Source organism: Hemitrygon akajei, chromosome 26 (assembly GCF_048418815.1).
Source record: "Hemitrygon akajei chromosome 26, sHemAka1.3, whole genome shotgun sequence".
Lineage (NCBI taxonomy): Eukaryota > Metazoa > Chordata > Chondrichthyes > Myliobatiformes > Dasyatidae > Hemitrygon > Hemitrygon akajei.
Genome location: NC_133149.1, coordinates 6,602,631 through 6,630,215, shown reverse-complemented (window position 1 = coordinate 6,630,215; position 27,585 = coordinate 6,602,631). Strand labels below are relative to the sequence as shown.

The window sequence follows — 27,585 nt, the reverse complement described above, 5'->3', positions numbered from 1 at the left end:
GGAATAGACTGGACATAAGGAACCTGCTTTGAGTATCGCTGTATTCCGGTCGTGTTTAACACTGGGCCCCCCCACTACCGTCGGCCGGTCTGCAAGAATATTGTCAATATTAAACCGGTCCGCGATGCAAAAAAGGGTGGTGACCCCTGGTGTTTATACATTATTTCTACTTCCGGGTTGCGGGTTCTGGTCTTTTCTGCCCATGCGTGTAACTAATCGATCTGGGGTCGATCTTGGCTTTCACTAAGGCCGAGGTAGAGGATCTTGGGCTTAAAAAGGTTGGTGACCACTACTCTAAGGGACCAATTTTATCCCTCACTATCCTTTTGCGATTAATATAATTATAGAAACCCTTTGGATTTATTTTCACCTTACTTGCCAAAGCAACCTCATATCTTCTTTTAACTTTTCTAATGTCTTTCTTAAGATTCTTTTTACATTCTTTATATTCCTCGAGCACCTCATTTACACAATGCTGCCTATGTTTATTGTAGATATCTCTCTTTTTCCAAACCAAGTTTCCTCTCAAACTTTTAACCTTTCCTTTCAACCTAACAGCAACATAAAGATTCTGTACCCTCAAAATTTCACCTTTAAATGACCTCCATTTCTCTATTACATCCTTCCCATAAAACAAATTGTCCCAATCCACTCCTTCTAAATCCTTTCGCATCTCCTCAAAGTTAGCCTTTCTTCAATCAAAAATCTCAACCCTGGGTCCAGTCCTATCCTTCTCCATAATTATATTGAATCTAATGGCATTGTGATCACTGGACCCGAAGTGCTCCCCAACACATACCTCCATCACCTGACCTATCTTATTCCCTAACACGAGATCCAACACAGCCCCATCTCTAGTTGGTACCTCTATGTATTGCTGCAAAAAACTATCCTGCACACATTTTACAAACTCCAAACCATCCAGCCCTTTTACAGAATGGGCTTCCCAGTCTATGTGTGGAAAATTAAAATCTCCCACAATCACAACCTTGTGCTTACTACAAATATCTGCTATCTCCTTACAAATTTGCTCCTCCAATTCTCACTCCCCATTAGGTGATCTATAATATGCCCATATTACTACTGCCTTCCTCTTCCTTTCCCTACCCTTCTGAGCTACAGGGCCGGACTCTGTGCCGGACACTGTTGCTTCCCCCAGGTAGGCTGTCCCCACCAACAGTACTCAAACAGGAGTACTTATTGTCAAGGGGGACAGCCACTGGGGTACTCTCTAGTACCTGACTCTTCCCCTTCCCTCTCCTAACCGTGACCCACTTGCCTGCCTCCCGTGGTCCCGATGTGACCACCTGCCTGTAACTCCTCTCTATCAACTCCTCACTCTCCCTGACCAGACGAAGGTCATTGAGCTGCAGCTCCAGTTCCCTAACACGGTGCCTTAGGAGCTGCAGCTTGGCGAACCTGGTGCAGATATGGACGTTCGGGAGGCTAGGAGACTCCAGGACCTCCCACATCCGACACTGAGAACAACAAGCTGCCCTCACACTCATACTTCCCTCTTTCCTCAAATAACAGGAAAAACTGAAACCTAAAACTGCCTTGCCTCGCCCGTTTCCGTCTAAGCCCGTTGAGCCAAAGCCCTTAAGCCTTCACTCTGCTCCCGGCTCACTCCACTGCCCGCTGTATAAGGCAGTGTCCTTTTTAAATCTTCCCTGCTTCACTACCCGACGTCACACGCCTGCACAGTCCCTCCTCTCTTAACTTCGATGAGAAGAAGAAAAAATCAAAATGGCTTCCGCCACACTCCCGCTCTGATTCACCGACTTCCTTCTCCAAATGAAACAATAAAGAAACAATTGGATGAGTTCAGGCAAGGTCCAAGGAAGGAGAGGGCTGGATAGGGTGGTTGCTAGGAGGATGTTGGGGGGCTTATTTACTGCACAGTTTGATTGTTCTCATGGTAATGATTATTGTGTGTTGTGTGATAATAACCTGCCTAAATACTGGCTGTAGAATTGTCATGGAGAGGCTGATGATGTCCTTTTCGACCCCCGTGTAGTTGGTTATCATGGAATGATAAAAAGGGGGGAATGATGAAAGGAAAGGTAAACTTAGGTAGAGGGATAGGTAAATGGGGGAATGGATTAAGGAGTATGATGAGCTTATGATCAATTGTCTTATAGGTACCTTATGTTATTGAGCAGTCAGAAAGAAACTCTACCCGGCAACAGGTGACACACTAGGCATTATTCTCTAAAAGCGCTAAGCATAACTAAATATGGGTATAGTATGATTGAAGGGGCATCTCAAGGCATAACTAAATATGGGACAGAATGCTCGAGAGAAGGGGGAAGTGTCAGGGGGAGGTGCAATTATGAGGAAGTTAGTTGTATCCAGGCTAGTCTTGGCAGAAATAATTATAACTAACCAATAATGATTTTATATCTAATTGCATTTTAGCATGTGATCGAAACTATTCTAAAACTGTATTTACTCACATAATTATAATATTTCCTGTAATCATCAATGTAATAAACTGTGTGGAATTGTGTTCAGGGGTGGGCAGTGTCTCTTTGGGAGATCAGTCCATAACTTCCCCCATAGCATACTATGAATAAAAAGTGAAGTTTGACAAAGTATCGCTTGTTTTATGGTTTTACTGAATTTGTGGCACTTTGCGTTATTGCATCGGGTCGATCTGCCTTTGACAATCCCACAAAGCAGGAGAAGGCTATAAGAAGATAGCAAAGCATAGCCATTTCCTCAGTTCGTAATGTAATTAAGAAATGGTAGTTAACAGGAACGGTGGAGGTCAAGTTGTGGTCTGGAAGACCAAGAAAACTCTTCGAGAGAACCTCTCATACGGTTGCTAGAAAGGCAAATCAAAACCCCCCATTTGACTGCAAAAGACCTTCAGGAAGATTTAGCAGACTCTGGAGTGGTGGTGCACTGTTCTACTGTGCAGCGACACCTTCACAAATATGACCTTCATGGAAGAGTCATCAGAAGGAAACCTTTTCTGTGCCCTCACCACATAATTCAGCGTCAGAAGTTTGCAAAGGAACATCTAAACAAGCCTGATGCATTTTGGAAACAAGTCCTGTGGACTGATGAAGTTAAAATAGAACTTTCTGGCTGCAATGGAGAAAGGGATGTTTGCAGGAAAAAAGGGTGCAGAATGTCATGAAAAGAACACCTCTCCAACTGTTAAGCACGGGGGTGGATCGATCATGCTTTGGGCTTGTGTTGTAGCCAGTGGCACGGGGAACATTTCACCGGTAGAGGGAAGAATGAATTCAATTAAATACCAGCAAATTGTGGAAGCAAACATCACACCATCTGTAAAACAGTTGAAGATGAAAAGAAGATGGCTTCTACAACAGGAAAATGATCCTAAACAGACCTCAAAATCCACAATAGACTACCTCAAGAGGTGCAAGCTGAAGGTTTTGCCATGGCCCTCACAGTCCCCTGACTTAAACATCATCGAAAATCTGTGGATGGACCTCAAAAGAACAATGCATCCAAGACGGCCTAAGAATCTCACAGAACTAGAAGCCTCTTGCAAGGAAGAATGTGAGAAAATCCTCCAAACAAAAATTGAAAGACACTTAGCTGGCTACAGAAAGTGTTTACAAGCTGTGACACTTGCCAAAGGGGGTGTTACTAAGTACTGATCATGCAGGGTGCCCAAACTTTTGCTTTGGGCCCTTTTCCTTTTTTGTTATTTTGAAACTGTAAAACATGGAAATAAAAAAGTAACCTTGCTTAAAATATTACAGAAATGTGTCATTTTTAACTTTATGCCTTTTGGAAATCAGGTCATCTTTTCCTCGCTTAGCTATTCACAGTAACAGAAATTTTGACCAGGGGTGCCCAAACTTTTGCATGCCACTGTATGCCCAAGTCTTTTTGCACAGTCCTCTAAGTTGTGAACAGCTGCTAAGAAGTTAAAGCAGGGTAGGACTTGCACAGTAAATAGACCGTGCTGTGGAACATAGGGACTGAGGAGTGAAGGTTCATAGTTTCCTAAACTGGCTGGACAGGTCAGCAGGGTGGTGAAAGCAGCATTTGAGTACAGGAGTTGACATGTCATGAACAAGATGTTAGTGAGACCACATTTGGATTGTTTACTGATCTTTCAGAAAATGAAAATGAAATCCTCAAAATTTGAAAGTACTGTAATTAGATTTTCCAAGTATTCGCTGCTCAACATTAATTCTGTATTGTTTAGCACTTTGGCCTCAGAGTACACTCCCTCGGACAAGTTGAAATAATTTTATTTTGTATTATTCATTACTGTTTCATTGACACGGGAGTCTCCCGGTGAAACAGTTTTGTCCACTCGATTGACCTTCAATACCTCATCTGTAACAGAAGGATATTAACTGAAAAAGATATTATTGAGATTGGAGGGCTTGGGTATTATAAGTAAACTGAATAAGCTGAGGCTCCCCCACCACGCACCCCTCCAAACTCACCACCTCCCCAGAGATTGGCACAAAGTCAAGACTTTATAGGGGTTTCTAAGTTTACTCTGAACCCAGATAAGGTGAATAGTCAGTATATTTTTCCTGAGAGTAAGGGAATCTAACAGGAGAGAGGAGATCGGAGAGGGAACTTTTCCCCAAACAGTGGTTGGTCGGAGTCCAGAACACACTGCCATAAGAAATGACGAAGGCAGATACACAGGTGCTGGAATTCACAAGACATTGAAGGCATTGTGGCAACAGCACAACTGAGAGGATTGCTTGGGCGTTCCAAAGGAAACTGTTGATGCTCTGGAGTCAAAGTAGAGACAAGACAAACAAGAATGTCAGATATCCTCCACTGGACAACCTCAGTGAATCAGGCAGGTTTTTTTAATCAATTAGGCTGACCTTCTGGATATCAATAACTAAACTGAGCAAGAGTAATAGATTTCACAATCAAATTCGATTTAAAGGATCTTAGTTAACTCTAAAGTAAGACATTAAAATACCTTGTATTTGCCGTCCTTCCTTCTGGCTCCAGAAGTGTCATCCTGTTTGAAATTCACAAAAACCAAAACTATATTCAGAAGACAACCAAATCTAGAACATCAACAGTAAATATAATATATTCACAGAGTACAACGGGTGATTGATAAGTTTGTGGCCTACGGTAGAAGGAGATGAGTTATACAGCCCTCGCTACATGCACATGCAGATCAACTCTTTCAGTGATTATCCAGAAAGTTTGAAGTTAATGCCTCATCTCCTTCTACCTTAGGCCATGAACTTATCAATCACTCCTGCTGTGGACACTTTCTGGAGGTCCAAGATCTGTATGCTCAACGACTGCTGGACTAAGTGTGTAAATGTAGGAGGGAACTATGTTAAAAACATAAATGTGCGAGGTTTTCTAAAATTGACTCCTTCTACCTTCAGCCACCAACTTATCAATCACCCGTCGTATAAATTCTCAATCAAACTTGCATCAGGAGATGCTCGAATCTAAATCAAAAGAGGAAGAAGAACTGCAAGTGCCTTTGAGATCAGTACGAAGGGAGCAAGAACCAATGCATTACCATATAACCATATAACAATTACAGCATGGAAACAGACCACTTCGGCCCTTCTAGTCCGTGCCGACGCTTACACTCACCTAGTCCCACTGGCCCGCACTCAGCCCATAACCCTCCATTCCTTTCCAATTTTTTTTTTAATGACAATATCAAACAGTTCCACACAGCTACCACTCTCTTGAGTAAAGAAGGTCCCCCTCGTGTTACCCTTAAACTTTTGCCCCTTAACTCTCAACTCATGTCCGCGTTTGAATCTCCCCTACTCTGAATGGAAAAAGCCTATCCACGTTAACTCTATCTATCCCCCTCATAATTTTGAATACCTCTATCAAGTCCCTCTCAACCTTCTATGTTCCAGAGAATAAAGACCTAACTTGTTCAACCTTTCTCTGTAACTTAGGTGCTGAAACCCAGGTAACATTCTGGTAAATCTTCTCTGTACTCTTTCTATTTTGTTGACATCCTTCCTATAATTCGGTGACCAGAACTGTACACAATGCTTCAAATTTGGCCTCACCAATGCCTTGTACAATTTTAACATTACATCCCAACTCTTATACTCAATGCTCTGATTTATAAAGGCCAGCATACCAAAAGCTTTCTTCATTACCCTATCCACATGAGATTCCAAATGCAGGCTACTATGCACCATTATTCCTAGATCACTCTGTTCTGCTGCATTCCTCAATGCCCTACTATTTACCATGTATGTCCTAATTTGATTAGTCCTACCAAAATGTAGCACCTCACACTTATCAGCATTAAACTCCATCTGCCATCTTTCAGCCCACTCTTCTAACTGGTCTAAGTATCTCTGCAAGCTTTGAAAACCTACTTCATTATCCACAACGCCACCTATCTTAGTATCATCTGCATACTTACTAATCCAATTTACCACCCCACCATCCAGATCATTAATGTATATGACAAACAACTTTGGACTCAGTACAGATCCCTGAGGCACACCACTAGTCACCGGCCTCCAACCTGACAAATAGTTATCCACCACTACTCTCTGGCATCTCCCATCCAGCCACTGTTAAATCCATTTTACTACTTCAATATTAATACCTAACGATTGAACCTTCCTAACTAACCTTCCATGCGGAACCTTGTCAAAGGCCTTACTGAAGTCCATATAGACAACATCCACTGCTTTATCCTCGTCAACTTTCCTAGTAACCTCTTCAAAAAATTCAGTAAGATTTGTCAAACATGACCTTCCATGCACAAATTCATGTTGACTGTTCCTAATCAGACCCTGTCTATCCAGATAATTATATATACCATCTCTAAGAATACTTTCCATTAATCTACCCACCACTGACGTCACACTTACAGGCCGATAATTGCTAGGTTTATTCTTAGAACCCTTTTTAAACAATGGAGACACATGAGCAATACGCCAATCCTCCGGCACCATCCCCGTTTCTAATGACATTTGAAATATTTCTGTCAGAGCCCCTGCTATTTCTACACCAACTTCCCTCAAGGTCCTAGGGAATATCCTGTCAGGACCCAGAGACTTATCCACTTTTATATTCTTTAAAAGTGCCAGTACTTCCTCTTCTTTAATATTCATAGTTTCCATAACTACCCTACTTGTTTCCCTTACCTTACACAATTCAATATCCTTCTCCTTAGTGAATACTGAAGAAAAGAAATTGTTCAAAACCTCCCCCATCTCTTTTGGCTCCACACATAGCTGTCCACTCTGATTCTCTAAGGGACCAATTTTATCCCTCACTATCCTTTTGCTATTAATATAACTGTAGAAACCCTTTGGATATATTTTCACCTTACTTGCCAAAGCAACCTCATATCTTCTTATAGCTTTTCTAATTTCTTTCTTAAGATTCTTTTTACATTCTTTATATTCCTCGAGCACTTCATTTACTCCATGCTGCCTATATTTATTGTAGATATCTCTCTTTTTCCAAACCAAGTTTCCTCTCAAACTTTTAACCTTTCCTTTCAACCTAACAGCAACATAAAGATTCTGTACCCTCAAAATTTCACCTTTAAATGACCTCCATTTCTCTATTACATCCTTCCCATAAAACAAATTGTCCCAATCCACTCCTTCGAAATCCTTACGCATCTCCTCAAAGTTAGCCTTTCTCCAATCAAAAATCTCAACCCTGGGTCCAGTCCTATCCTTCTCCATAATTATATTGAAACCAATGTTATTGTGATCACTGGACCCGAAGTACTCACCAACACATACCTCCGTCACCTGACCTATCTCATTCCCTAACAGAAGATCCAACACTGCCTCTTCTCTAGTCAGTACCTCTATGTATTGCTGAAAAAAACTATTCTGCACACATTTTACAAACTCCAAACCATCCAGCCCTTTTACAGAATGGGTGTCCCAGTCTATGTGTGGAAAATTAAAATCTCCCACAATTACAACCTTGTGCTTACTACAAATATCTGCTATCTCCTTACAAATTTGCTCCTCCAATTCTTGCTCCCCATTAGGTGGTCTATAATACACACCTATAAGTGTTACTACACCTTTCCCATTTCTCAATTCCACCTAAATAGCCTCCCTAGACAAGCCCTCTAATCTATCCTGCCAAAGCACCGCTGTAGTGGTTTCTCTGACAAGCAATGCAACACCTCCTCCTCTTGTCCCTCCAATTCTACCACACCAGAAGCAACGAAATCCAGGAATATTTAGTTGCCAATCACACCCCTCCTGCAACCATGTTTCACTATTAGCTACAACATCATATTTCCAGGTACCAATCCATGCTCTAAGCTCATCCACCTTTCTTACAATGCTCCTAGCATTAAAATAAATGCATTTAAGAAATTCTCGACGAATGTTCGACAAGGGAGAGAAAACATTTTCACAGCGAGTTCTACAAGTCAAGGAAATAACATTCTCACAGCGTGTTCCACAGGCAGGGAAATAACATTATTACAGTCTGTTCCACTAGGCAAGGAAATAACATTCTCACAGCATATTCTTCAAGGCAGGGTAATAACCACCTTTCTACTTTTTCTCCAAACTGCACTTCAATAAACTGATGCAGCCTGCTCCCAAAACATCCCCTGGGAACCGGTTCCATGCAGTTTCTGCAAGTTCATTGAAACACTGCCTCCATCCCAGCTAATGAACTATGTCACCACAAAATTGATCCGATATGCACTACCCACACTCTTTTTGGACTAGTTGATTAATTTAACAGTTTTGTATACCTTTCTGATTGTAAGACATTGATTTCTTATTGTAATGTACAGGCTCTGGGCCTGTATTCATTGGAGTTCAGAAAAATCTGGGGTGAGCTCATTGACATCTGTTGAATGGTGTACAGATTCAATGGAGTGGATGTGGAAGATGTTTCCTGTAGTGGGAAAGTCTACAGCCAGAGTATATAGCCTCAGAACATCGGAACATCCTTCTAGAATGCAGGTGAGATGGAATTTTTCTTAGACAGATGGTGGTGAATCTGTGGAATTCTTTGCTTCAGGTAGCTGTGAGGTCAAGTCATTGTATATTTATGATATATTATTGATTGGCCAGGGCATGAAGCGATACAGGGAGAAGGCAGGAGATTGGAGCTGAGAGGGTAAATGGATCAGCCATGATGAAATGGCAGAAGAGACTTGATGGACCAAATGGCCATATTCTGCTCCTCTATCTTTAGTCATTACTGTCACTTCTAGTAATTCTTTATGTACTACATTGTACTGCTGCAGAAAGCAACAAACCTCATAACAAACGTCAGTGATAATACTGATTACATCCCAACTCTATGAATTTTAAACCATTGATATTTTTCCCATCCATAAATAAAAAGACTATCTGGCAGTAAACCACAGTGCTGTTAGCGAGGAAGATGGAAAGGAGTGAACATTCAACGAGTCAATTTAAGCTTTGTGCTTACAAAAAATTTTATACAGGATGTTGGACCCAAACACCAAGCTGTTTAAATGTTCACTCTGAAGTAGGCAAAGGAAAAAGAGAAAAATAGACCTTTAATTCCATGTTCTTATAATGAAAATAAAACAAGATGTTCACTTTACCTTCAGTTCAGTCTGATCAGGCTTTTTGTTTGGTGTATCTGCATTAAAAAAAACAACTTTCAAAAATTACATGATGAAGATTGTCCTTTCTTGTTCTCTAAGTCTATGATTACTTTTCCTTTGGTCAGGCTTCACTTTAAGCTTGCTGAAACTTTGTTCTGAAATTATGGAAAGTTTTATAATTTGTATGACACAAGATTGAAACTTAAACCAAACTGCTGACTGAAGTAGTTCTGGTTTAAGTCAAGTAAAGTCAACTTTTATTGTCATTTCGACCATAACTGCTGTACCAGTGCATAGTAAAAATGAGACAACGTTTTTCAGGACCATGGTTTACATGACACAGTACAAAAACTAGACTGAACTACGTAATTAAAAAAAACAGAGAAAGCTATACTAGACTACAGACCAACACTGGACTGCATAAAGTGCACAAAAACAGTACCGGCATTACAATAAATAATAAACAGGACAGTAGGGCAAGGTGTCAGTCCAGGCTTCGGGTATTGAGGAGTCTGATAGCTTGGGGGAAGAAACTGTTATATAGTCTGGTCGTAAGAGCCCAAATGCTTCGGAGCCTTTTCCCAGACGGCAGGAGGGAGAAGAGATTGTATGACGGGCGCATGGGGTCCTTCATAATGCTGTTTCCTTTGCGGATGCAGCGTGTAGTGTAAATGTCCGTGATGGCGGGAAGAGAGACCCCGATGATCTTCTCAGCTGACCTCACTATCCGCTGCAAGGTCTTGCGATCCGAGATGGTGCAATTTCCGAACCAGGCAGTGATGCAGCTGCTCAGGATGCTCTCAATACAACCCCTGTAGAATGTGATGAGGATGGGGGGGTGGGAGATGGACTTTCCTCAGCCTTCGCAAAAAGTAGAGATGCTGCTGGGCTTTCTTTGCTATGGAGCTGGTGTTGAGGGACCAGGTGAGATTCTCCGTCAGGTGAACACCAAGAAATTTGGTGCTCTTTACGATCTCTACCGAGGTGCCGTCGATGTTCAGCGGGGAGTGGTCGCTCCGTGCCCTCCTGAAGTCAACAACCATCTCTTTTGTTTTGTTCACATTAAGAGACAGGTTGTTGGCTCTGCACCAGTCCGTTAGCCGCTGCACCTCCTCTCTGTAAGCTGACTCGTCGTTCTTGCTGATGAGACCCACCACGGTGGTGTCATCGGCGAACTTGATGATATGGTTCGAGCTGTGTGTTGCAGCACAGTCGTGGGTCAGCAGAGTAAACAGCAGTGGACTGAGCACGCAACCCTGGGGAGCCCCCGTGCTCAGTGTGATGGTGTTGGAGATACTGCTCTCGATCCGGACTGACTGAGATCTCCCACAGCTTTCCAATCAGTTTCTGAGGGATGATTGTGTTGAATGCTGAACTAAAGTCTATGAACAGCATCCGGACGTATGTGTCTTTTTTGTCCAGGTGGGTTAGGGCCAGGTGGAGGGTGGTGGCAATGGCATCATCTGTTGAGCGGTTGGGACGGTACGCAAACTGCAGGGGATCCAGTGAGGGGGGCAGCAGGGTCTTGATATGCCTCATGACGAGCCTCTCGAAACACTTCATGATGATGGATGTAAGTGCAACGGGACGGTAGTCATTTAGGTAGGACACTGAAGACTTCTTCGGCACGGGGACAATGGTGGCGGCCTTGAAGCATGTTGGAATGGTGGCACTGCTCAGGGAGATGTTGAAGATGTCAGTGAGAACATCTGCCAGCTGGTCTGCACATCCTCTGAACACTCTACCAGGGATGTTGTCTGCTCCAGCAGCCTTCCGTGGGTTGACCCTGCACAGGGTTCTTCTCACATCGGCCACGGAGAGACACAGCACCTGGTCATTCGCAGGAGGGGTGGACTTCCTCGCCACCCCTCTGAACAGCTTCTTTATTGCTAGAATCACAAGTTGATAAATCAAGAAATGCAATCTCAGTGCAATTATGCCTAGTACTACCAGATGTTTCAGTTGTTTCACCTTTGTCTTAACGGAACTACTGAAATATTCATGAATCAGGCAAGCAAGGGTTTAATTTTTATTCTCAAAGACAGCTTACAGTGCTCCACTTACACCTCACGAGAAAACCTCTGGCTTGCTGCTGGTCCATCAAAGCTCCCTTTTCCACGTTGTAATTCTCCTGTTCTCCTCACTAGGTATCAGCCAACTTCTTGTTCATTCACATTCAGCGTGATATCAAGCTGACCTTTGCTCACTGTTTATTGGTGGTTACAGCGTGCCAAAATTCAGCAGAATTCAAAGAATGGCCCTTATTATTTTAGGCTGCCTTCTGGTGAATATCTGATATCTAAGACCTCAATGACAGTAACAGCAATCTATTGGATTCCTGGATTAATAGAGTACAGATTCTGACCTTTTGCCCAACAGACTCTCTGACCACAGTGCTCACCCATTCAGTTCCAATTTCCTGAGTTTGGCCTATGGTCCTCTAAACACCATTCCTCCAAGTGCCTCTTACATGATGCTATTGTACCTCTAACAGCTCATTCCATATAATCACAACCGTCTGTGCGAGTCCCTTTTAAATCTTTCCGCTCTCACCCCCACTCCCATTTTTGGATTCCTCTACCCTGGGGTTTCAAGTCATCCTCTCACAATTTTAAACATTTCTACAATGATATGCTGCTTCCCTCAATTTAAGGTTGCACATCAGGCAAACACTGATCTCTCTTGAAGACACCCACTGTTCAAGTCCCAGATAATCAGAATCTACACAGCAGGACTTCTACCATTTCCTCCAACATTTCAAACAATAGTTTTAGTTCAGATTCAGATTTATTTATTTCTCACAGGTACACTGAAACACACACTGAAATGCATTGTTTATGTTAACATCCAACCCAACATCAGGACGCTGGAGGCAACCTGCACAATCTCTTCAGCCACTTCTTTCAGAACTTTGGGGTGTACACCAAGTGACTTGTGTATCGTCACACCTTTCAGTTTCCCAAGAACCTTCTCTTTGGTTATGGTAACTTCACACACTTCATGCCTTCACAGCTGGAACTGTTACCATACCACCAGTATCTTCCACTGTGAAGACTGATACAAAACACTTATTCAATTCAGACGCTATTTCATTGACATCCATTTTTTTCCTCTCCAACATCCGTTTTCCAGTGGTCTAATATCCACTCTCACTGCTCTTTTATACTTTACTTTCTGTGAAGTCTGAGAAAAGTCTATCTCCCTCCCACCCCCCATCCTCATCACATTCTACAGGGGTTGTATTGAGAGCATCCTGAGCAGCTGCATCACTGCCTGGTTCGGAAATTTGCACCAGCTCGGATCGCAAGACCCTGCAGCGGATAGTGAGGTCAGCTGAGAAGTTCATCGGGGTCTCTCTTCCTGCCGTCACGGACATCTACACTACACGCTGCATCCGCAAAGGAAACAGCATTATGAAGGACCCCATGCACTCCTCATACAATCTCTTCTCCCTCCTGCCATCTGGGAAAAGGCTCTGAAACATTCAGGTTCTCACAACCAGACTATGTAACAATTTCTTCCCCCAAGCTATCAGACTCCTCAATACCCAGAGTCTGGACTGACACCTTACTGCCCTATTGTCCTATTTATTATTTATTCCAATGCCTGCACTGTTATTGTGCACTTTACGTAGTCCTGTGTAGGTCTGTAGACTAGTGTAGCTTTCTCCCTATAGTACTTCTACAGTACTTCTCCCTATAGATGCTGCGTAGCCTGCTGTGTTCCACGAGCATTTTGTGTGTGTTGTTTGAATTTCCAGCATCTGCAGATTTCCTCGTGTTAGCTTTCTCTGTGTTGTTTTTTTATGTAGTTCAGTCTAGTTTTTGTACTGTGTCATGTAACACCATGGTCCTGAAAAACGTTGTCTCATTTTTACTATGCACTGTACCAGCAGTTATGGTCGAAATGACAATAAAAGTGACTTGACTTGACTTTTTATGTATCTGAAGGAAGTTTTCATCTCCTCTTTAATATTCTTGGTTAGCTTATTTTGTATTCCATCTTTACCTTCTTGGACTTTTTTAGTTGGCTTCTGTTGGTTTTTAAAAGCTTCCCAAATCCTCTAACTTCTCACTCATCTTTGCTCTAATAATTCCCTCTCTTTGGCTTTTACAGTGTAAAGAAGTATTCAACCCACCCACCCCCCTGGAATTTTTCATGTTGTATTGTTTTACAACAATGAATCACTGTGTATTTAATTTGGCTTTTTTGACACTGATCAACAGAAAGAGACTCTCATATCAAACTGAAAACAGATCTCTACAAATTGTAAATACAGCACACAGAATAATTGATTGCTTAAGTATTCACCCCCTTTAATATGACATTGTGGCTACCCACTTCCTAGCGCACTCGAACCGGCTCACAAATAGCCAGCGCGCAGGCACAAAGGCCAGGTCCGTAACAAAGGGAAAAAGCCTGCGGGGGTTTGTGAGTACGTGTCCCTTACAGCATCCGCGCCCGGGGAGGGCGGGATGAGGGAGGCTTTAAAGCAAGGCTGTGAAGTTCGAATAAAATCATCTTTAATTGCAGTTTACCGACTCCGTGTCGTTATTTTAGCGCTGCGTGTAGCACACCGCTACAATTGGTGACCCCGACGGTCCAAACGATTTTTGGACCAGAGATGACCGACGCCGCATCTGTTCATGCAGTTTCGTTGAAACTGCCAAGCTTCTGGTCGCTGCGACCTCACCTATGGTTCCAACAAGCAGAAGCCCAATTCCACGTTCGGCAGATAACCTCAGAGGACACACGTTACTACTACGTGGTGAGCTCCCTCGACCAGGACACAGCGGCCCAGGTTGCGGAGTTCGTACAGTCTCCCCCGGCGGACGGCAAGTACACGGAATTCAAAGCCCTGCTCCTAAGGACTTTCGGACTCTCACGGCGCGAGCGGGCTGCCCGCTTACTGCACCTGGATGGCTTGGGAGACAGACCTCCATCGACTTTAATGAATGAGATGTTGTCTTTGGCCGGCGGACACACACCCTGCCTCATGTTTGAGCAGGCATTCCTGGAGCAGCTGCCCGAGGACATACGCCTGCTGCTGTCCGACGCGGATTTCAGCAACCCCCGGAAGGTGGCAACCCGGGCGGACTTGCTGTGGAACGCCAAGAAGGTGAGTGGGGCGTCCATCACACAGATCACCCGGTTACGCTCCCAGCAGCAAACCAGTCCAGGGCCGGCTGCAGAGCCAGCTACCCCCAGAGGCAGGGGTGGGGAGCCCAACGAACACTGGTGTTTCTACCACCAGCGGTGGGGCGCAGAAGCCCGCCGTTGTTGCCCACCCTGCCAGTTCCCGGGAAACGCCAGGGCCAGCCGCCGCTGATGGCTACGGCGGCTGGCCATCGGGATAGCCTCCTGTATGTGTGGGACAAGAGGTCGGGACGCCGTTTTTTGGTCGACACCGGTGCCGAGATCAGCGTCTTACCTCCGACGAGTTACGACACCCGCAACAGGGCACCGGGTCCCCCCCTGAGGGCCGTGAACGGCAGCACGGTAAGGACCTACGGCACCCGTACGGTGCAGCTACAGTTCGGCTCCAGCCGGTTCACGTGGGACTTCACACTAGCCGCCGTAGCCCAACCGCTTCTGGGCGCGGATTTTTTGCGGGCTCACAGCCTGCTAGTCGACCTGCCAAGGCAGAGATTGGTTCATGCCGAGACCTTTCAGACGTTCTCCCTGGGTGAAGCCCAGTTGCCAGCCCCACACCTCGGCTCCATCACGCTGTCCGACAATGACTTCACCAGAGTCCTGGCGGATTTCCCATCGGTTCTGGCACCGCAGTTCACGGCAGCCATGTCCCGACACGGCGTACAGTACCACATCCTGACCCAGGGACCACCCCTCCACGCCTGTGCTCGGCGGCTTCCCCCGGACAAGCTCCGACTGGCGAAGGAGGAGTTCAAGAGGATGGAGGAATTGGGGATCATTCGGCGGTCTGACAGCCCATGGGCCTCCCCCCTGCACATGGTGCCCAAAGCGACAGGGGGCTGGAGACCGTGCGGCGACTACCGCAGGCTGAACGAGGCTACAACACTGGACCGCTACCCTGTGCCGCACATTCAGGACTTTGCAGCAAACCTGCACGGCGCACGGATCTTCTCCAAGGTAGACCTCGTCCAAGGATACCATCAAATCCCGATGCATCCGGACGACGTCCCCAAAACGGCTCTCATCACCCCGTTCGGCCTTTTCGAGTTCCTCCGCATGCCATTCAGTCTGAAGAATGCCGCACAGACGTTCCAGCGGTTAATGGACGCGGTGGGACGCAACCTGGACTTCGCATTCATCTATTTGGATGACATCCTCATAGCCAGCAGCAGTCGTCAGGAGCATCTGTCCCACCTCCGTCAACTCTACGCCCGACTGAGTGAATATGGTCTAACACTCAACCCAGCCAAATGCCAGTTCGGGCTCGACACCATTGACTTCCTGGGCCACAGGATTACTAAAGACGGGGCAACCCCTCTTCCCGCTAAGGTAGATGTTGTCCGCCATTTCCCCCGACCCACCACGATCAAAGGCCTTCAGGAGTTCATAGGTATGGTCAATTTCTACCACCGCTTCCTCTCTTCAGCTGCCTGAATCATGCGCCCTCTGTTCGCCCTGCTGTCGGGTCCGGGCAAGGACATTGCCTGGGACGAGGAGTCCGCCGCCGCTTTCATTCAAACGAAGGAAGCCTTGGTGAACGCCACAATGCTAGTGCACCCCAGAATGGACGTCCCTACCGCCCTCACAGTGGACGCATCTAACACGGCAGTCGGTGGGGTGCTGGAACAACTCATCGAGGGGTGCTGGCAACCCCTGGCGTTCTTCAGCAAACACCTACGACCACCCGAGCTCAAATACAGTGCTTTCAACCGGGAACTGTTGGCGCTATACCTGGCAATCCGGCATTTCAGGTACTTCTTAGAAGGAAGGCCCTTCACCGCGTTCATGGACCACAAACTGCTTACCTTTACGTTCACGAAGGTGTCCGATCCCTGGTCGTCCTGCCAGCAGCGCCATCTGTCCTACATCTCTGAATACACAACGGATGTCCGGCACGTCTCGGGTAAGGACAATGTTGTGGCGGACGCGCTCTCTCACCCTAACATTCATGCCCTTTCCCAAGGGGTGGACTATGCAGCACTGGCAGAGGCGCAGCAGGCAGACGAGGAGATCCCTAGTTACAGGACTGCAGTCTCCGGTTTGCAGCTCCAGGACCTCCTTGTAGGCCCAGGTGAGAGGACCCTACTCTGTGACGTCGCCACCGGCCAGCCCCGTCCCGTCATCCCGGCAGCCTGGTGGTGACGCGTTTTCAACTCCATTCACAACTTAGCGCACCCCTCCATCAGGACAACTGTCCGGCTGGTAGCCAACCGGTTCGTTTGGCACGGACTCCGCAAGCAGGTCAGTGAATGGGCCAAAACGTGCATGCACTGCCAAACGGCCAAGGTGCAGCGGCACACCAAAGCTCTGCCGCAGCAGTTCCACCCCACCCACCAGCGTTTCGACCACATTCACGTGGATATCGTGGGCCCCCTGCCACTGTCGCGCAGAGCGCGGCACCTCCTCACTATCGTGGACCGGTTCACAAGATGGCCAGAGGCGGTCCCGCTCACCGACACCACCTCCGAATCTTGCGCCCGGGCACTGACTGCCACCTGGGTATCTTGCTTTGGTGTACCGGCCCACATTACCTCTGACAGAGGCGCCCAGTTCACCTCCAGCCTGTGGTCAGCTATGGCCAGCCTTTTGGGAACACAGCTACACCACACAACTGCCTACCACCCACAGTCCAACGGACTAGTGGAGCGTTTCCACCGTCACCTAAAGTCGGCTCTCATGGCCCGCCTGAGAGGAGCTAACTGGGTGGACGAGCTTCCCTGGGTCCTGCTCGGCATCCGCACGGCGCCCAAAAACGATCTGTACGCCTCATCGGCCGAGTTGGTGTACGGCGCACCCCTGGTCGTCCCCGGGGAGTTCATACCAGCCCCAAGGGGGCAAGAGGAAGAACCCGCAGCAGTCCTGGGCAGACTACGTGAGAGGCTCGGTGACCTGGCCCCCATACCCACTTCACAGCATGGGCTGAACCCGACCTGCGTACCCAAAGACCTGCAGAACTGTAAGTTTGTGTTTGTACGACAGGGCGGGCATCGGCCACCGCTGCAACGGCCCTACGAGGGGCCATTCACGGTGCTCAGGAACAACGGGACCACGTTCGTGCTGGACGTTGGGGGGAGAGAGGAGGTTTTCACGGTGGACCGACTCAAACCGGTCCATGTGTTCCTGGCACAACCGGTCGAGTTTCCGGCACCGCGGCGCAGAGGCCAACCTCCCAAACAGGGTCCGGCCCAGACTGTGGACATTGGGGGGTGTATCGCCGGTTCTGGGGGGGGGGGGTTATGTGGCGACCCACTTCCTAGCGCACTAGAACCGGCTCACAAATAGCCAGCGCACAGGCACAAAGGCCAGGTCCGCAACAAAGGGAAAAAGCCTGCGGGGGTTTGTGAGTACGTGTCCCTTAGAGCATCCGCGCCCGGGGAGGGCGGGATGAGGGAGGCTTTAAAGCAAGGCTATGAAGTTCGAATAAAATCATCTTTAATTGCAGTTTACCGACTCCGTGTCGTTATTTTAGCGCTGTGTGTAGCACACCGCTACAACATATCAAATCATCACTGGTGCAATTCACATATTTAGTTAAATGGAGATCTGTTTTTGAAGACCTGAATGGAGTCAAGGAGTTTTAATTGTAGTAAAAATACACCTGTATCTGGAAGGTCCAACTGCTGGTGAGTCAGTATCCTGGCAAACACTACACTAGTGGTCGCCAACGTTTTTAAGCCCAAGATCCCCTACCTCAGCTTAGTGAAGGGCAAGATCAACCTACTAAATCGTTTAGACACGCATGCGCACAGGGCAGAAGGGACTAGAAGTGGAGGCTCGCAGCCCCGGAAGCAGTATCTCTTTGCAGGCGGCTTTCCGTAGTGGAAATGTTGCTATGTTACCATTATTTTAATTGGTATTACTTATTTTTATAATGTTCACATTACAACACCTTTAATTCTATGTTTCATTATTTAATTTTATTTCAACATGAAAAATAAATAAATAAAAATTGGCTGTTGTACTCAGTGTGATGACTGGGGCTGAATACTTTTCTGTTATTTCCCTGAAATTTGGCTGAAAACTACACATAGCCAGTCTGAGACGGTCTGTAAGGCGTCTGTCAGTAAAACAACTCCTGTATTTAAGTTTAATAATTTTCATTTGTTGCAGCACAGCGCCCTCGTAAACCTCCTGACAGACTGAATATTTGAATGGACAGTTTCCTTTGTTAGACTGAATGTTGAACTTGCCACATTTTTCAGGTGTTTTGTATTGGTAAACTGTTATTAAGACACTAGTATAAGTTTCAGAGGTACACAAGCTAATGACACCACTGTTTTTCGTTTCCCATTTCCTTCACATGTGGGGAATGTTGGAATTTAAAAGGGGAGAAGTGTTGTAACTTGAGCATTATATAGATAGGTAGTTGCCGATGAGGATAATGATGTAGTGGTGCTCCCACTGCGGAGAGCTGTTTGTAAAGAGAGGTTGTTTCCGAGTTGTGGGGTTTTGCTTCCGGTCTTTTCTACCCGGTGCGCATTTTTCATTTTTTTTTCAGGATCTGCTGGGAAAGTCTCAAAGATCGACCAGTCGATTGTGACTGGTCGGTGACCACTACACTACACCATGAAGGCAAAGAAAGAAGCACTCCAAGCAACTCCGCAATAAGGTTATTGAAAAACACCAGTCACGGGATGGATACAAGATAATTTCCAAGTCACAGAATATCCCTCGGAGTGTAGCTGGGGAAAGAATGTGGCACAGCCAAAATCTGCCTAGAGCAGGCCATCCTCAAAAACTGAATGACCATGCAAGAAGGGGACGAGTGCGGGAGGCTACTAGGAGACTTATGACAACTCTCAAGGAAATCTGCAGATGCTGGAAATTCAAACAACACACACAAAATGCTGGTGGAACACAGCAGGCCAGACAGCACCTATAGGGAGAAGCATTGTCGACGTTTCAGGCCGAGACCCTTCGTCCTGACGGGTCTCGGCCCGAAACATCGACAGCGCTTCTCCCTATAGATGCTGTCTGGCCTGCTGTGTTCCACCAGCATTTTGTGTGTGTTGTTATGACAACTCTGGAGGGTTAAAAGCTTCAGTGGCTGAGATGGGAGAGACTGCACATCTGACAGCTGTTGCCTGTGAAGCATGGTGGTGGCTGCATCATGCTGTGGGGATGCTTCATTGCAGCAGGCCCTGGAAGGCTTGAGAAGGTAGAGGGTAAAATGAATGCAGCAAGATACAGAGAAATCCTGGAGGAAAACTTGATGCAGTTTGCAAGAGAACTGCGACTTGGGAAAAGATTTGTTTTCCAGAAAGAAAATGACCCTAAACATAAAGCCAGATACACAGAAATGGCTTAAAAACAACAAAGTTAATGTCCTGGACTGGCCATGTCAGAGTCCAGACCTTAATCCAATTGAAAATTTGTGGCTGGACTTGAAAAGGGGTGTTCACTCACGATCCCCATGTAATCTGATGGAGCTTAGGCAATTTTGTAAAGAAGAATGGGGAAATATTGCAGTGTCCAGATGTGCAAAGCTGACAGAGACCCATCTACACAGACTCAAGGCTGTAATTGCTGTCAAAGGTGGATCTACTAAATACTGACTTGAAGAGGGTGAGTAATTATGCAATCAATTATTTTGGATTTATTCGCTGTAATAAATTTAGACCAATTTATAGATTTTTTGTTCACTTTGAGTCTTTTTTTCTGTTGAGCAGTGTCAAAAAGCCAAATTAAATACACTGCGATTCAATGTTATAAAACATGAAAATTTACAAGGAGGGTGAATACTTTTTATAGGAACTGTATGTTTTCAGTTGCCTTTAACAGACAAGGCTTTTTCACTCATGTGAGCTTGCTGTAAAGCCCAGAATCCTTATGATTAAATAAGCTCTCCAATAATGTCAGTCAATAAGAACATTCAAGGACTAACTTTATTCACTACATACATCTAGAGGTATTAGTAATTTGCTCTGGTGTGTTCATCAGGGCATGCCATGCAGCAAAAAACATTCAACATCTGTACAGCTTAAATGACTTAAAAATAGTGTTAGAAGTGCCGATATAGAATAAAATGTGCATAAATGCAGAAATACCATGTACTTACACTGTAAATAGCATTATAAAAAGTGTTCACAGCACATGACTGAGGTAATAGATAGAACAGGGGTGGGTAGGGGGAGCTAACTGGAATGGTTGATCAGAATAACTGTTCTGGGAGAATAAACTTCTAAAATGGCATGTTTTTTTTCTTTCAAAGGTTTGCTTATGTACATAACCAACAGTAACCTGCTCACCGATTTGGTCCTGGTAGATACTTGACAAATGTTTTACTGGGTTTTGCTGCTTCTTTTCCTTTTTCCTGGCAATCTTCTTCAAGTTAAAACTAATTATAGAAAAAAACAAGCTGTAACAATGCGGTCAAGTTTTGTAAAATATTTCAAAATAAAAAGGATCCTCTATTGGCACGCCACAGTTCCCTATCTGTGGGTAGACCGCCAGCACATAAAATTCAAGGTCACGTTCAAAAACAAGCTTCCCCAAAGACAAAATGTGACATTGGAATATAGCCTCAGAATAGAGGGATGTCCATTTAGAACAGAGATGAGGAGGAATTTCTTTAACCAAAGGGTGGAAATCTGTGGAATTCCTTGCCCAAGTCGGCTGTGGCAGCCAAGTCATTGGGTGTATCCAAAGCAGAGGTTGATAGATTCTTCACTAGTAAAGGAGTCAAAGGTTACAGGGAAACAGCAGGAGAACGAGGCTGAGAGGGATAATAAATCAGCCGTGATGGAATAATGGTGCAGACCCAATGAACCGCAGGCCTAATTCTGCTATCTCTTATGATCTTAATCAAATCAAATACTGCACACCAGCAATTTCAATTCATAATGAGATGTTGAGACCAGAAATGCATATTGTCTCTGTACGAAACATGATAAGCAAGGGGCAACTCCAATGCCGAAGTATTATTGGTCTTTGGCAGAGGAATTGAGAATGCATCAATTGATTTTATGTACTGTTAAAATGATTATTTTATTAAAGAATATAATTTCTCTCCTTCAGATAAATGCAGCAGATATAGTGGGCTAATTTTAGTTTAGTCATGTTGTGCTTTCTCATTCCAGAGAACTTAACACAAGGAATTGTTCAGAACCAGCCATCCAAAATCCCTCTATGGCCCTGCCTACAAAAAGCTTTGGTCCCATAGGCAGAGTGAGTCAGAGCAGCAGTTGTTCCACCCACAGAATCATCTCATTCCTCCACAGGAAGTATCGACTCAGCAGGCACAGTTCTCAGACTGTGTCAACTGCACCAGTTTTCAATGTGTATCAGCAAGACGGGCGAAGCCAAACAAGACCAGCCACAAATAATGAATACCACAGAAGGCAATTCAAGCCTGTGCTTTGGCCAGGAATCAAATCATTATGAATATTTATCAATGTTAATAATGTAGAACACACAGCACAGGAACAGGCCTTCAGTTATGTCTGTAATGACCATTATGCCACATTAAATTAACCCCATGATCTAAATCCCTCCACAAGATGCTGGATGAAATGTCTGTTGATTTTCATTATCTCTGCAGAAACTCATTTTCCTCAATTCCCTGCCCATTCATATCCATGTATAAGTGCCTCATTATCCTCCCCTGGCAGCACCAACCACTTTCTGAATAAAAAACTTGCCTTGTAAATCTCTGTCTTATCTGAAGGCTATGCCTCCAGTACTTAACACTTCCAGACCAGGAAAGAGATAAGAACTAGAAGTCATGGGTTAAGGGCAAAAGGTGAAATGTTTAAATGGAATATGGTGTTATGAGGGGGTTTAGTTTATGTGTCAGTCGAAAGACGCTTCCATTGATTGGCCCATTTGAAGGATGCAGCAGCTTTTTCCCATTGGTTGCCTTGTGTGTTACTGCACCAGTCGAAAGCCGCTTCCATCGCCTTGCCCATTTGAAGGATGCAGCAGCTTTTTCCCATTGGTTGCCAGTGCCTGGTTTCAGATACCTCACGTGCGGGAGGCTCAGTCTCTTTCTTTTATGTCTCCAGGGGCCACTGAGGACATACGAGTGCTGAAGAACAATCGGGAAAGTATGCTCCAGAAGGCCTGTGCCTACTCTTAGCTAAGTATCTGTTTGTTGAACATTTTGTACTGTTGTTTGTGTAACCTGGGGGGGGGGGGATTTAGATGTTTGGTGAATGTTATACTGTTTGTAAATAAATAATCATTATGTTTATTCATAATCATTGCCTCACTCACCAAAGCGGTGAACCTGTTTCCACGCTCCAGGTGGTGAGAGTGTGGAACAAGATACCAGTGGAAGTGGTGTTGTTTCAACATTAAAGAAAAATTTGGATAGGAAGGGTATGGAGGGCTAAGGTCTGGAGGCAGGTCAATGGAAAGAGGTTAATAGTTTGACATAGACTAGATTGGCTTAAGAGCAGGTTTATAAGCCATAGTGTTCTATGACACTCATGATTTGATAAACTTTTATCAAGTTGCCCCTTAGCCACAAACACTCCTGGGAAAACGATCCCAGTTCATCCAACTTCTCCACACAGGCAAAATCCTGGTAAACCTCATCTGTACCCTCTCCAAAATCTCCATGTAATGTAATGACCAAATCCAACTTCTCCTCACAGGCAATATCCAGATAAATATTCAAGAGTGTCAGGGAAGTAAAGTATGTGCAGCGAAAATTATGACTTGGAAGGTGCTCAAGATGCTTAATGCTCTGAGGGTGGATAAATCTCCTGGACCTGATGGAATGCACCCTCAGGTTCTGAACGAAGTAGCTGGAGAGAGTCCAGAGGCATTAACGATAATCTTTCACAAATCGATAGATTCTGCCATTGCAAATATTACTCCGCTATTTAAGGGTGTGAGGCAGCAGAAAGGAAACTATAGACCTGTTAACCTGACATCAGCAGTTGGGAAGTTGTTGGATTGGTTGTTAGGGATAAGATTATCGAGTACCTGGAGGCACATGACAAGATAGTGTGGTTTCCTGAAAGGAAAGTCCCGTCTGACAAACCTATTGCAATTTTTTGAGGAAATTACAAGCAGGGTAGACAAAGGAGATGCAGTAGATGTGGTGTACTTAGATTTTCAGAAGGCCTTTGACAACGTGCCACACATGAGGCTGCTTAGCAAGATAAGAGCCCATGGAATTGCAAAGAAGTTACTAGCGTGGGTGGAGCATTGGCTGATCAGCAGGAAACAGAGAGTGGGAATAAATGGATCTTATTCTGGCTGGCTGCCGGTTACCAGTGGAGTTCCACAGGGGTCAGTTTGGGACTGCTGCTTTTTATGATGTATGTCAATGATCTGGACTATGGGATTAATAGATTTGTGACTAAATTTGCCGATGATACAAAGAGCAGGAGCGGATAGTGTTGAGGAAACAGAGAGCCTGTAGAGAGACTTAGATAGTTGAGGGGAAAGGACAAAGAAGTGGCAAATGAAATACAATGTTGGAAAGTGTATGGTCCAACAATAAACAGCACCACCAACATTTAATCTAAATGTTTGGCCTAAACCAGGCTAAACATCATCTTGACTTCTGCTACCCCGGACTAGTGCCCCAAGATCTCTCTGCTATTAACGATATTTGACCCGCAAAGTGAAACACCTTACATATTTCTCTGCCCATATTTCAGACTTATCATTATCCTCCTGTATCTTGGACAGCCTTCCTCAATATCCACAACTCCACCAACTTTTGTCTTGTCTGCAAACTTACTAATCATCCCATCTACATCTTCAAACAAATCATTTACATGTATCACTAACAGGAATCCAGCACGGGCACCTGTGCAACACCATCAGTCCTAGATCTCCAATCAGAACAACATCCACCTGCCACTGACCTCGCTCAGATATCCTCAAGTCAATTTTCAATCCTATCCACGTCTCCTCCAAGGATTCCACATACCTTAATCTTCTGAATCGGCCCACCATTAGGGACCATACTAAAAGCAATAGTGAAACCGAGTGATAGACATACCAAGGTAGAACATACAAGGTAAATGGTAGGGCACTGAGGAGTGCAGTAGAACAAAGGGATCTTGGAATACAGATACAAAGTTCCCTAAAAGTGGCGTCACAGGTAGATAGGGTCGTAAAGAGAGCTTTTGGTACATTGGCCTTTATAAAATCAAAGCATTGAGTATAAGAGTCGGAATGTTATGGTGAGGTTCTATAAGGCATTGGTGAGGCCGAATTTGGAGTATTGTGTGCAGTTTTGGTCACCAAATTACAGGAAGGGTATTAGTAAGGTTGAAAGAGTGCAGAGAAGGTTTACAAGGATGTTGCCGGGACTTGAGAAACTGAGTTACCGAGAAAGGTTGAATAGGTTCGGACTTTATTCCCTGGAACGTAGAAGAATGAGGGGTGATTTGATAGAGGTGTATAAAATTATGATGGGTATAGATAGAGTGAATGCAAGCAGGCTTTTTCCACTGAGGCCAGGGGAGAAAAAAACCAGAGGTCATGGGTTAAGGGTGAAGGGGGGAAAATTTAAAGGGAACATTAGAGGGGGGCTTCTTCACACAGAGAGTGGTGGGAGTTTGGAATGAGCTACCAGATGAAGTTGTAAATGCTGGCTCACTTTTAACATTTAAGAAAAACTTGGACAGGTACGTGGATGAGAGGTGTATGAAGGGATATGGGCCAGGTGCAGTTCAGTGGGACTAGGTGGAAAAATGGTTTGGCACAGCAAAGAAGGGCCAAAAGGCTTGTTTCTGTGCTGTAATGTTCTCTGGTTACTCTGTAAACATCAGGTCGGCAGCAGCAGCACCTACAAATATAACTATCTACACCTGATCCTTTGTTTCTTTATACATTTCTTCAGTTTCCAACTTAATGTTGCATTCTAACTTCTACATTCAATGAAGAGCAAGATAATGCGCATACTTACGTGCTACTACACTGCTTGGTTGCTGTATTTCTGCCACTTTTATGTTCTTTTGACTTGGAGCTTTCAATCTGCAACAGTAATCAGAGTGTGGAAACGCCACCAACTTATTAGCACAAAGTTATTGGGAGTTTATGGCACAAAGTTATTTCTAACATAATAGCACTAAGTTATTGCTTACATACCAGCACTAAGTTATTGTTAACTTATTAGCACTAAGTTATTGCTAGCTTATTAACAATATATTATTGTGAGCTAATTAGTAATAAGTTATTGCAAACTTTTTATTACTAAGTTCTTGCTAACATATTAGCACTAAGTTTTTGCTATCTTTGCAATATCAATGGGGACAGGAGAGGTTCCGGAGGATTGGAGGGTTGTGGATGTTGTTCCTTTATTCAAGAAAGGGAGTAGAGATAGCCCAGGAAATTATAGACTAGTGAGTCTTACTTCAGTGGTTGGTAGTTGATGGAGAAGATCCTGAGAGGCAGGATTTATGAACATTTGGAGAGGTATAATATGATTAGGGATAGTCAGCATGGCTTTGTCAAGGGCAGGTCGTGCCTTACGAGCCTGATTGAATTTTTTGAGGATGTGACTAAACACTTTGATGAAGCAAGAGTAGTAGATGCCTCTCATGTAAGCAGTATATCTGGATTTTAGCTCGGCATTTGATGAGGTACCCCATGCAAGGCTTATTGCGAAAGTAAGGAGGCATGGGATCCAAGGGGACATTGCTTTGTGGATCCAGAACTGGCTGGCCCACAGAAGGCAAAGAGTGGTTGTAGATGGGTCATATTCTGCATGGAGGCTGGTGACCAGTGGTGTGCCTCAGGGATCTGTTCTGGGTCCCCTACTCTTTGTGATTTTTATAAATGACCTGGATGAAGAAGTGGGGGGATGGGTTAGTAAGTTTGTTGATGACACAAAGGTTGGAGGTGTTGTGGATAGTGTGGAGGGCTGTCAGATGTTACAGCAGGACATTGATAGGATGCAAAACTGGGCTGAGAAGTAGCAGATGGAGTTCAACCCAGTTAAGTGTGAGGTGGTTCATTTTGGTATGTCAAATATGATGGCGGAATATAGCATTAATAGCAAGACTCTTGGCAGTGTGGAGGATCAGAGGGATCTTGGGATCAGAGTCCATAGAACACTCAAAGCTGCTACGCAGGTTGACTCTGTTGTTAAGAAGGCATACGGTGTATTGGCCTTCTTCAACCACGGGATTGAATTTAGGAGCCGAAAGGTAATGTTGCAGCTATATAGGACCCTGGTCAGACCCCACTTGGAGTACTGTGCTCAGGTCAGATTGCCTCACTATAGGAAGAATGTGGAAACCATAGAAAGGGTGCAGAGGAGATTTACAAGGATGTTCCCTGGATTGGGGAGCATGTCTTATGAGAATAGGTTGAGTGAACTCAGCCTTTGGAGCGCCGGAGGCTGAGAGGTGACCTGATAGAGTTGCACAAGATGATGAGAGGCATTGATCATATGGATAGTCAGAAGCTTTTTCACGGGGCTGAAATGGCTAGCAGGAGAGGGGACAGTTCTGAGGTGATTGGAAGTAGATACAGACGAGATATCAGGGGTAAGTTGTTTTTTTTTTTTTAAAAACGCAGAGAGTGGTAAGTGCGTGGAATGGGCTGCCGGCAACAATGGTGGAGGCGGATAAGATAGGGTCTTTTAAGAGACTCTTGCATAGGTAAATCGAGCTTAGAAAAATAGAGGGTTTTGGATAACCCGAGATAACTTCTAAGGTTAGGACATGTTCGGCATGGCATTGTGGGCCAAATGGAACTGCATTGTGCTGTAGGTTTTCTGTGTTTCTAATTTAGTGCTCATAAGCTTGCAATAACTTAGTGCTAATAAGCTAACATAGAAACAGAGAAAAGATCATCACCAGAGGCTCAGCAATCTCCTCACTGAACTCCCACAATAGCCTGGAGTACATCTTGTCCGGTCCTGGTGACTTATCTAACTTCATGCTTTCAAAAAGCTCCTGCACATCCTCTTTATT

General features: G+C 44.9%; 1 protein-coding gene across 4 annotated transcripts in view; it reads right to left on the bottom strand.

The window, feature by feature from the left end:
* The window catches only part of LOC140716743 (uncharacterized), a 256,747-nt gene that overhangs the window by 77,949 nt on the left and 151,213 nt on the right, over positions 1-27,585 (bottom strand). For 3 of the 4 annotated variants that reach the window (XM_073029548.1, XM_073029550.1, XM_073029549.1), the window contains 4 exons: positions 25,572-25,639; positions 20,947-21,035; positions 9,542-9,579; positions 4,940-4,981 (listed from right to left, as the gene is read on the bottom strand). In XM_073029548.1, the coding sequence (XP_072885649.1) occupies positions 4,940-4,981; positions 9,542-9,579; positions 20,947-21,035; positions 25,572-25,639 (237 nt within the window). The remainder of the gene's footprint in view (positions 1-4,939; positions 4,982-9,541; positions 9,580-20,946; positions 21,036-25,571; positions 25,640-27,585) is intronic. The other variant, XM_073029551.1, reaches the window with a different exon arrangement.